This window comes from Zeus faber (assembly GCF_960531495.2).
Source record: "Zeus faber genome assembly, chromosome: 17".
NCBI lineage: Eukaryota > Metazoa > Chordata > Actinopteri > Zeiformes > Zeidae > Zeus > Zeus faber.
In genome coordinates this window covers 11,067,397-11,079,034 of record NC_137204.1, presented here as the reverse complement: position 1 = coordinate 11,079,034, position 11,638 = coordinate 11,067,397, and the positions used below count along the sequence as shown (strand labels likewise).

General features: G+C 38.6%; 1 protein-coding gene across 2 annotated transcripts; it reads right to left on the bottom strand.

Moving 5' to 3' along the window:
- Positions 1–127: 127 nt before the first annotated feature.
- wdr45 (WD repeat domain 45) lies at positions 128–9,855 on the bottom strand. Of its 2 annotated transcripts, XM_080017528.1 has the most exons (11): positions 9,744–9,855; positions 9,429–9,479; positions 9,247–9,321; positions 8,928–9,029; positions 7,445–7,550; positions 5,528–5,622; positions 4,180–4,259; positions 3,873–4,081; positions 1,240–1,341; positions 1,003–1,148; positions 128–789 (listed from the first exon to the last, which is right to left on the bottom strand). In XM_080017528.1, the coding sequence occupies exons 2-11, from the start codon at positions 9,475–9,477 to the stop codon at positions 680–682; spliced, it is 1,074 nt and encodes a 357-aa protein (XP_079873654.1). In that variant the 5' UTR covers positions 9,478–9,479; positions 9,744–9,855; the 3' UTR covers positions 128–679. The 2 variants fall into 2 exon arrangements, with proteins under 2 accessions (XP_079873654.1, XP_079873653.1); XM_080017527.1 differs by having other exon boundaries at positions 9,429–9,855.
- Between the last annotated feature and the right edge of the window lie 1,783 nt (positions 9,856–11,638).

The window sequence follows — 11,638 nt, the reverse complement described above, 5'->3', positions numbered from 1 at the left end:
CCAAAAAATTTCTCTGTGCTTCATATAATATGATGGTCAAGGTGAAATTGTGTTAATAAAGAAATATAAACTTTTTTTCTGATTTGTGTAGTTAATACAGACACAGGTTTCAAATAAAAAAACGGGGAACTTTTCAGCACGGTTTTTATTATGCCATAAATGCTATGCATTTCTTCATGGGCATTGAGTGTTATACGGCTGTGAGTTCTCTCAAAAAAGCACTTCCAAATAAATGCATAGAAATTAAAAGCATTCTTTTAAACTAGCACTTCAGAATTCTTCATGCAACTCAAATAAGCATTAAATAAACACATTCAAAAGTGCGATTAACTTTCAGGTTCAGGAAATGATTCGTCCAAAGAATGACGTGCGTGTTTGGCATTTAAAGAGGCTTTACAGATTCACCATTCAGGATCAAGATAACACATTTTTTTTATATTACTGATAAAAAAACGTATTTATAGCCACTGTACTATAGATACAATTGATTACTGTACGAGCATAAAACATTGCCCCAGCGCAATTCTCTGTGTTCGTATAGAACATTCCTGCTTTTTTCGAAAGTACTATTTACAGTCCGTGTCCAGGCCCACCTTCATAATCGCCAAATCTTCAATAATCTTCATTAATCTCCAATGTCCCCATTGTCTTATTTGCCTACTTCTTCCGGCCTCTTGCCTCAGAAGTCGTCGTCATCGCATATGTCCAGGTAAACATCGAAGGCCTCACGGTTGCAGTTCCCATCGGGAGTAAACACATACTTATGGAATGTACCATCGACGCAAATCGCTAGCGGTGAAAACACAGGAATACAAATGCGAGTCAAATACAACTCTTTAAAAAATAATAATAATAATAATACTAAGTTTTAATATTCTGCGTAGGGCCACAACAGAGGAAGATTTATGAAGGAAGTTTATTCAAAAGGTCAGCTCAGGATCCCAGAACATACTTTTACTTATTTGTTAGCAAAGATAAGTTAGAGTTTGAGCGTTCACTCACCGATTACAGAGTTGACGTTCTTGGACGTATTTTTTCCAAAAGCACAAATGCAGGCACACTCAGCTGGCACAGTGAAGCTGGCCAACGACCACTGGCTGTCCACATACTGACCGATCACGGGGCCCACCTTGCCAACACGAGCCAATCTGCGGGAGATGCGAGGAATAACAATTCTTAGGAAATCCCCATGGGAGGTCAAGTGATTTTAACGAGAGCGTGGATTGGGGGCCGTCTTACGCCGAGCGCCGGTTGAGTTTGGTGTCTTTCAGGGCAAAGATGTGGACGGTGCCTTTATCACTGGAGGCGCAAAGGAACGAGGAGTCGTGGCTAAAGTTGATACTGGGGAGGGAAAAAACAATTTTCTCCATTCGACTTTGGATGTACCAGCAAACTGAGATGGTCGCACTCTCGCCCACACACATTCATTTAAACATTGCGGTACTTACAATTTAATAATATTAAGGGAATATCACTGTGGTGTGGGGATGGTGTGGTTAGAGCAGCCACACCTGACCTGGATCTAGGTAACTGGTGGATCCAGGATCAGAGTGGCTGCATACCTGTTTCTCGTTGGTTGGTCTAACAAGCAACAGGTAAAACCCCCATCCCCACACACACTCAGGAGAGGAGCCCTGTCATGACACATGTCAATCTGCTCCTGGGCTAATTCCAGCTGACCCTCTCTCTACAATTAACTGATGTGTCTACAACCCTGTCTTCTGTGTCTCTGTGCCGGAGGTCCCTGAACACACCACTTGGGTGGTGCGTGGTAGGAGAAACTGCCACAATCACAAATAACAGGGGAGAGTTCTGTCATGTTCAGGGATGAATCAATGCAATGACAAATCCATAAATTCCCCAAAAAATAATGATTGATTGATTTTGAACAGATACATTTCCAAATAAATATGAAACTAAATATATATGTACATAGCGGAGTAAATGTTCGTATTTCACATTTTGCACCGTTATTCTTATTTTTAAGCATGTATGATAACATAACTCTTAGGTGAACATTTAGGAACTCAGATTACATCATCGTCTTTAATGAACAACTATCACAGAAGCTATTCCGTGGACAAGCTCCTTATGCCATAAAGAAGAATTTGGTATCTGGGGAAAGCATGCACTACAATCAGTTTGCTCTCAAGCGGGACACAATGTGAGGTGCATATGATTACAATAAAGCAAAAACAGAAGATAAAAGGAAATATTTTTGCCAATGGGAATGCCCCATCTTATCCACTTCTCATGAGTATTATTTTGATATTTTGGTTAAATTCTCCAAATAAGGGATGCGCCTGATGATATATTATATGAATTAGGGAAATTTGCAACATCAGTGGAAGTTGCAATTCTTCCATTCATTAAGGAATGTATTCATTCTTTTATTTATAGGAGTACAATGTGTGCAATATATGCGCTGGCATTACACTGTACATACTGTAATAAGCTAGTCAGCAATTAGTAATAATTCATATTTATAATTTAAATATACCCTGTATAGCCATTAGGGCTGGACGGATCGATACAAAAAGTATAGATCCTCCTGATGCTACATCTTGTTTTGAAGATCGATTCTAGCGTCAATAGGATCGATACCAAAAAAGGGATCGGTTTCTCCTGGATAAGTAAAAGTGTTTTTTTTTCTAATCCTACGTATATATATTTCCTCACTAGGGGTGGCTTGGTGCCCGCCGCTTTTCGTGTGGTGAACGGGAGATGTTTTCCGCACCATGCCCACTTGGAGCACCGAGCAGTGATGCGTCGATTCTATGAGCCGGCTTCTGTGACAATGGGAGCCGACCCCCGTCTGAGAGCCCTTTTTTTTTTTTTTTGTTAATGAATACAAGACAGAATAATAAGATCCTATAACGTATTTGCTAAACATGATCGCGAAACGTATCACTTTGGGAAAAACAGAGCCATGCATGGTGATACTTTTGTATGTTGCGCAGTTAGCCCCCCTGGAGCTCAAATCGGGGAAAAAGAAATCCATGATGACGAAAAAATAACATTTTTGAACAGAGCAGAAATATCTTTTGTTTCAAATTATATCATACAAATTAATTGAAATATGTGTCTGTATAGAGTTGTTTTATGAATTATTAACCATACAATTTTATAAGTAGTATGGTTTTTTTTGTTATACAACTAGGATAGTTATTCTTTAACCATACATATGACGAAAAATGTAAATATTTTGTTTAACATTATTGGAGGTATTCTGGAAATGATAAGGTTTAGAATAATTACAGCCAGAAGTACCATTTAGTGCGAGGTAGTAGAAGTAGTAGAAGGGATACTAAATGAAGAGCAGTTTGGAGCCCAAAGAGCTGGCTGTTATTGCTGAGCTTAACTAAATGATCTGAATCACTAGTGCCGTGTCACACATGGTACCTTAACCCCCTCCCCCACATATCAGTATTTGTGATTCTGCCCGGGTTTTATACTTGGTACTGGACTGAAACCAAATTTTGCGGTATCGCCCACCCCTAATACCCATGACAATAATTTATCCTGAGTATAGTATCTTATTTTATATATCTTTATCTGTAATTTTATTTTTATCCGTTTTTTGGCCTTTACATTTTTTTTATTCATTTTTTACATAATTATTCATAATTTTACTTCACTTTTTTCCCCCCATTCTATTTTATTTTATTATTATTCTCCATTTTTTTTGTTGTTGTTTGCTAATTTTTCATTCTCATGGTCTGCAGCGAAACGAACAAAGTGCAACAGAACTAATTCCTAGTATACATAAATGTACCCGCCGAACTGATTCTGATATTAATGAAGTGTTATCTTATGTTAACTTGTTAACATACAGCCCAGAACCACAATCACGTCGCTATTTCAGCCCGTACCAATACAACGTGGCCGGGTCGGTGCCTCTGCGAAGTTCCACGAGCTTGTCTCTGGTGGTGGTATCGAACAGACGGATGAGGGTTCCTTTGCGGGAGGCTGACGCCGCCACGCTGCCGGGCTGGTTCAACGCAAGGCAGGCAATCTCGCTCTGGTGGGCATTTATGGTGAACGGAGCGGAAGACGTGCCGGGTTCGGTATTGGACAAGTCCTGGAGAAAATCAAGAACAGATAGCAAACCGTGTAAACTGCAAGGACATAAAACCCGCTCCTTAGTAGGTCAACGTGTAAGGTTTCTTGATGACTTACAACGAGCTGCAGACTGCCACATTTATGGCCGGGGAAGACCAAGAGCTGTTTCTCCAGACTAGGACACAGTTCACATAGTCCTGAAAGAGATAATAATAATAATAATAATAATAATAATAATAAAAACAATCTTTATTTGTATAAGTCAAGTCAAGTCACACTTTATTTATACAGCATATTTCAAACCAGGGCAACACAATGCGCTTTACAAAGAAATACAATCAAAGAAAAATATATAACTATATATATGTCTGTGCAATCATAAGAACAGTCAGTGCAGAATAAACAGATCTCACAGCATACAGAGCACACACTCAAATCTCACAAAATAGAGCACACCGACGCACGCATGCACGGTGGGCTGATTTTGTGATGTGAATAATATGGTTCTTAAAATTTAGATTGTCGCCTATAATTACATCCAGATTTCTGGCTTCATTCTTGCTCTCCAGAGACACAGAACTGAGATGAGCTACAATTTCATAGTTTTTCTGTTTTATCGTTGTTCAGTTGTAAAAAGTCCTGTGACATCCATGCATTAATGTCATTAATACACTGAGTGAGGGAGTGTATGGGGTGTAGGTCCCCAGGAGAGAGGGATATGTACAGTTGTGAATCATCTGCATAATTATGGTAATGTATTGCAAGTGGGAGCATATAGAGGTTAAACAATAATGGGCCAAGAATTGAACCTTGGGGCACTCCACATATAATATCCACTTTGTTTGACACAAAATCTCCAATGCACACATTGGACATTGGACTGCTTGTCCTGTAGGTAGGTTCTGAACCAGTTTGAACTGGGCCAGATAAGCCGACCCATTTTTGTATTCTCGCTAATAAAATCTGATAGTCAACAGTGTCAAAGCCAGCACTGAGATCCAGGAGCAGATGAACAGATCGTTTTTTTTAGAATCAGTGTTTATGTGCAGATCGTTCACAACTTTAATAGCACTCGTCATACACAAAATGTAACTCAAAGGCCTTTACATTAAAAGATGGCCGTCAAATAGTAACAATAAAAGCAAAGCAAAGAAAGCAAAACTCATTTGTAAAGTACAATAATAAAATAATAAAAATAATTAAATTAATTAAAAAATGGGTCAAGCATAAGCTAATAAAAGTAGATATACAAAATCATAGACGCACTGGGTCCATGATATGGTGCTCTTTTTTGCGGTCTGAATCTATTATTAAAATAAGCTATGATCTATAAAGTACGCTCAATTAGAAACTCATTCAAAAAAGTTTGCCTTATTGTCATTAACCCATTTGTCATTAAAACCTCTCATTCATTCCCACATGGACATATTCACACCACTCCTGGAGTGGGAATCTACTAAATTACCTTTGGGGTTATCCCGAGTGTCAAATTCAAACAGCTTGACAGGGTTGTCTGGAAAACTGTAAACATAGATCCTGTTCTTTAAAACGATAATGATCCTGCAAAACAAAACAAATATATTAGTCAGATTAATGACTTTACCGGGGGTGAAATTCCAGAAATTTCTCGTACCGTTTTAAGTCTTTTTAGTATTCAAGGACGCAAAACAAATATAATCAATTTACAATGTGATCTTTATGAATTTAAATATAATGTTATCTTAAAGGGAACCGATAATGGTTCGTTTTTTTACTGAAAATACCACTCAGATTATGCATTCCAGCCATTCTAACATGCCTCTAAAACCCTCCTGTTCCGTGACGCTCCATTCCAGTGTATGTGTGAGTGTGTGTGTGTGTGTGTGTGTGCGCCGCTTTAAATAAAAAATACTGCTGCTCCCGACTGCTGCTCCCAACGCTCACTCCATAACTGTTTTCCCCAGTTCTGGGAGCCTGTTGAATGAACTACGTAAACTTTCACTTATTTCTCCTTATCAGTCCACCAAAATCTGTTTCTCAACAAATTTGAGGTGAGAAATAAGCAATCCAGTTTGTGAATCTTCACTCATATTATATCCACAAGGCTTAATTTATTTGTTTGTTTGTTCCAACTTTTCGTTGCAGTCCTCCAAGCTGGTGGGGGATACCGCACCGGGACACTGCACACGGGGATTTGTTTTTTCATGTTAACGTAAAAAATGATGTGTAAAATAAATAATGAATAAATGAATAAATGAATAAAATAAAAACATGCCACATGCCAGCCAAGGGGCGTTTTCAGGGCTCTCCAACACAAAGGCACAGGCAGAGATGTTTCAAACACACCAGTTTATTGTAGAAAGTTGCCAGATATAACAAGCCGGGACCAGATGGAACATTGCCATGACAGAGGGTCTCTCTATGTGTGTGTGTGTGTGTCTGTGTGTGTGTGTGTGTGGGGGGGGGGGGGGGGTTGATTTACCTGTTGCTCGTTGATTGCTCTGACGGGCAACAGGCGTACAGCCACATTTTATCCCAGGCCCAATTACCTAGACCCAACACAGTTGTGGCTGCTTAAACCCCACCACCCTCACACCACCTACAGCTACAATAAAAACACACTATTTTTATTGGTTTTGTTTGGACAAGAGCACAGTGGATCACACAGTGCAGCCTATGCATACTTTTTCCTTAAAAGATTTGTGCTGGTTTCTACAGCAAGAGCAGTTTCCATGCTTAGCTCTTAGCTATGATCCTAGCGTGTCCGGTGGCGCTTCAGCCGTGGGTGGTGTTACGCAGGTGGGTAGTGGTTCCAATTATGTGTCTCAATGTGACGTAGGACTGAGACACAAATCTGAATGGCTTGCTGAAATACATGTTTTCTGATGTATGCAGCTCACAAAAAACTTGACTGGGTTGTCTTATTGCAGTTTGTGTGTTAGTAGGCCCACCAGAGAAGTGTCTTTTTCCAACAGTGCTGGAATAAATTTACATTATTATTATTAATTTACATCATTATTGATGTCGTAAAAAGAATTCTCAAAATAAAATCAAAGGGAATACCACAGGTTTTCAAGGGTCGCATTTTGACATTTCAAGCACTTCGACAAAAAAGAGGCTATTTTCAAGGTATTAGAGTACTTAAAATTCAAGTACTTAAAGGACCCGGTTAGAATCCTGTTTCAAGGTATTTGACTACTTAAACTTCCTATGATGACATTCAAGCACTTCAAGGACCTAAGAACACTGTTTTAAGGTATTCCAGTAGTTAAATTTCAGAGGACGAAAATTCCAGTGAATTTTGAGGACGAAATTCAAGCATTCCAAGGAGCTGGCACGACCTTGGTAAGCCTTACGACATTGAGGTACGACAAGTCGGGAGGAGAGTGGGGTTGTCACTTACTTGTCGTGCCTCATTCGAACGGCAAGAACAGGTTTGGCGAACGTAAACTCCAGCACCAGTTTGTCCTTTGTGTCCCGGGCCTCTCGAGCATCGTCCCAGATCAGCACTGAAGCGACACATGCATATGTACTTACATTTGAGCCACTTTTATTTTTCTAATGTTTTTTAAACTTACATTTAATATTTTGTTAGGTTTATTGTACATTGCTAGCTAACAGATTGGGAAAATCAACTTTTTCTTGATATTGAAAAACAGAAAAACCCAGTGTATCAGATACGAACATTTTAAACCGAGGGACGTTCTTTCTTGGATCAGGACAGTGGATGGCATTATGGAGAGAGTGTGAAGTAGTAGTAGTAGTAAATAAAAAAGTCAATTAAAGCAACGGTCACTATTTGAGGAAATACGGGTACTGTCAATAGATTACATTGAGTTTGACTTGCGCTCGTGCTTCTTTCACCGCAGAGTTCTTATTGAGTTCTAATTGAGTATTCTGCTGACAGTGTTCTGGAACATGTTCTCCAGTGGTTTTAACATCTTTTGTTCTTGTGTCTTTTTAAGCGTAGCTCCACCTTAAAACTTCTACTGTTATGTGTTTGTCTGTACATAAGAGCTGTAGGCTGCAGACCTCCTATTAGGAAACATAGTATCTACTCCTGAATTAAATAACTGCATAAAATAGCTGTTTGTTTAATTTCTTTCAGCATCAATGTTTAATTAAAATGGTCTAGAACATAAACTGTAATTAATGAGATTTTATGGGGAAAACACAGCACAACTGTTGTGTCAGATGATCCCTCTCAAACATTTAGGGTGATATGCCTTTATCAGCAAGGTGGCTTTCCCGAATTTCAGTGTCAAAAAACGCCACTGATATTGTCATGTTTTGTTTTGTACAGTCAACCGTTAGGGTTTATTGTATATTTCCACATTTTCCATATCTTGGCCTTTTCTTTTTTATATATTTCACTCCATTGCTTTCTTCTTATTATTATTATTGTTATTATCAAAATTATTATTACTATTGTTATTCAAATATTGTTTATTTTTCTGGTTTATTGTCTCTGGTTAGGCTTATTTGTATTGTTTATTGTTATTCCTTTAGGTTTATTGAATATTATCAATAATTTTTGAGCTTCTTGTTAATTTGAGGGTAAATGCATTATTTTTCAAGCATTCTTAGGTTTATTGCATATCGCTATTTTCTTAATTTTATTTATTTTTATTAATTATCGCAGTTTTTACCAGTGGCTGTGACTATCTTTCTATCTATTGTTCTATCTATCATTCTGTATATCATGAAATTTAAAGGTCTATCTATCGTTCTATCTATCTTTTTATTTATTGTTTTATCATTCTATGTATTGTTTTATTTATAGTTTTATCTAGCATGTTATTTATAGTTCTATCCACCTACTGTTCTATCAATCGATTCACAGTGCTCGATGTGTCTAAGGCAAAAAGAGAGAGATATCAACTCACTTGATATTTCTGAAAATTTGGGGTTGACTCCGCCGACTACAGCCAATAAGTTGGATCGGTGCAACATGGAGCACAGGGCCACGCTGCCTATCTGCTCATGGTCTGAGGACACACACACCCACACCCACACATTTATATATATATAAATAAATACAACTATGTTATCTGCACATGGATAATCAACGTACTGTCGCAATGTAGCTTGAATGTTATTCTCCCTTGTAAGTCGCTTTGGATAAAAGCGTCTGCTAAATGACTAAATGTAAATGTAAATGTACTAGAGAATTTGCATAGAAGTGCATGGCTGGGCTCCATTTACCTAGATGTCCCTTCTCCATCAATGGCTCCACGTTGTAAATTCTGACCCCCGTTTCCATAGCACAGCAGAAACAACCTAATCATTTGAAAACAAATAAATGAATACAAAGCACACTCGCACATTCCAAGTGCCAAAGTGACTTAAAACTCAAACCATATTTGATGTAATGTGACTGGTCTTACTCTGGTCCTGGTTGAACTGCAGACTGTTCACTCCTCTTTGCTGAGACATGGCTATCAATATAAAATACCGTTACCATGCAGCTACAGCTGTACAATAGATATATATACACACATATATATATATAAAATAAAAACCTAAGCAAAAGGTCAAATGTGTTGTTGTCCACGGAGGACGGTTGCGCAATCTCCCCTGCCGTTAGCCAAGCAGAGCTAGCTCGTTAGCTACGGCACATTAACAACTGCGAAAACAGTTCTATTCTAATTATTATTAGTAGTAGTAGTAGTAGTATTATAAAAAAAAAACCACAAACAGACTTTCCGCGACCAGAAAGGCGATGTTATATTGTTTTCTTTTCAACAACTCGCGGAGAGCATGGGTTTGAAAAACTGAACACAGCTCTGCACATCGATTTGTTGTTGTTGTTGTTCTCCGTGCGCCCGGCGTCACCGGACACGTGCTTCCGGTTTGGCTCCTTTGCCGCTCGTAAGGTGAATACGGCGCCACCTGGAGGACGGGCCGGACATCATGAATTAAAGGTACTGGGGGGTTACTCAGTGAAATACCAGGGGAATTATTAGTTGGGGAAGGTTGTATTTGAATGGAGTGACCAATGTGTAATAAATGTTTCATGCGTATCTGTAAAAAAAATATAGCTGAAGGTGTCACTGAGATGATTCATGGATCTCCAGAGGACACAAAGTTTTTTAACAGAAAAAAACAAAAACCCACGTCATAGAATAAACAGCACCATTTCCAGTGATTGTGTATCAAATCTAAAATAAAAAACGTCAGAATTTTATCTTTTTTGGTGAACAATCTTACCTATCTGCTCTCTGCTCTGTGGTGTATGATCAGTCACATTTGCCGGGGGGCGAGGCTGCACAGCATGGACGTTCCCTGCCAGCACATCATTACATGTCTCTCCTGGTGGCAGAACAGAGCATTCAGTGCCAGGTCAAATCTTTCCCACCACGGGGTACAGGAGGAGCCCAGTAGCCCTGCAATTCATCAGCGAAGGAAAATACGTATGTGTTTATCTGTGATTTATGGTGGTGACCATACCCACTAAAATGTCTGCTACAGCCAGAGCCATGGGGAAGAGATCCTGAGGTCCTTTGGGGGACCGTGACATGAGGAGAGCGACAATGAATGGGATCTTTCCCCACAACGGTCGGGATCACCATTAAGGTGATGGCAGTGGTGAAGGCAGCAGTCGCTGGAAAATAGGGTGGGGTTGCTGGGGATGATGCTCAAGATCTTATCGCCTTGGTCTGTATATCTCTGACGAGCATGCTGTTTTTGGGGCAGCTGCCGCGGTGGTGGTGATCACAAGAAAAACTTGATTCTTCAGTCTCCGCTGAGGTGGAGGGGTTGGAATGATGTGCTGTTAAAAGGAAAACAAAGACACGGTTATCTTGAAATATTTAATATTTAAGAGCAGCAGTCGTACTGACGGGCTTGAGTAGCTGGGATTGAGAACTTCAGGTGGCCCATTATGATTCAAGGAAAACTGGTAAAAGAAAGATTAGAAGGACAATTGTAAAAAAAACTAACGAACTTCCCTTCTTATCACGTAAATGCCCACACATTATATTTGATCTCTTGAATAAATGTATTTTAATTAAATTGAAACAAAATAAATTTGGTGGTACTTGTTGGAATATCTGGTGATCATTTCTTTAATTTTCACAACAAAATGTATTCCTATATTCTAGTACTAGTATGTACACACACACACACACACACACACACACACACACACACACACACACACACACACACACACACACACACACACACACACACACACACACACACACACACACACACACACAGTATATATATATAATTTATTTGATAAATGTTTAATGTTTAATATATAAATAAATAAATAAATAAATAAATATATATATTATTTATTTGTTTGTTTGTTTGTTTGTTTATTTATTTATTTTTCACTTTAGAAATATATTGGGATTTAGTGGCATCTACTGAAGTATCCGGTGGCAAGACATTCACTACAAAATGTGTAAGTACAACCCATTTAAGATTTCTTTGCATACAAGAGTTTCCAAAAATCTGATGAAAATCGGTTGTTAAAAACATCAGTCGATCAGATAATTCATTTGGGTTGATTTAATTTCCAGATCACGTTGTATTATTTCTAGAAGAATACAAAAAAAACACCGCAATAAGAAAGAACAAATCT

Bases quoted from the DNA above. Each gene is read 5' to 3' on its own strand.
- wdr45 (XM_080017527.1), bottom strand. From the start codon at position 9,477: ATGTCTCAGCAAAGAGGAGTGAACAGTCTGCAGTTCAACCAGGACCAG. The intron at 9,322-9,428 runs GTAAGACCAGTC...TCAAATGATTAG, and splicing joins GCAGTTCAACCAGGACCAGA to GTTGTTTCTGCTGTGCTATG. The intron at 1,342-3,872 runs GTACGGGCTGAA...TTCCCTCCCCAG, and splicing joins GACCCGGCCACGTTGTATTG to TATCAACTTTAGCCACGACT.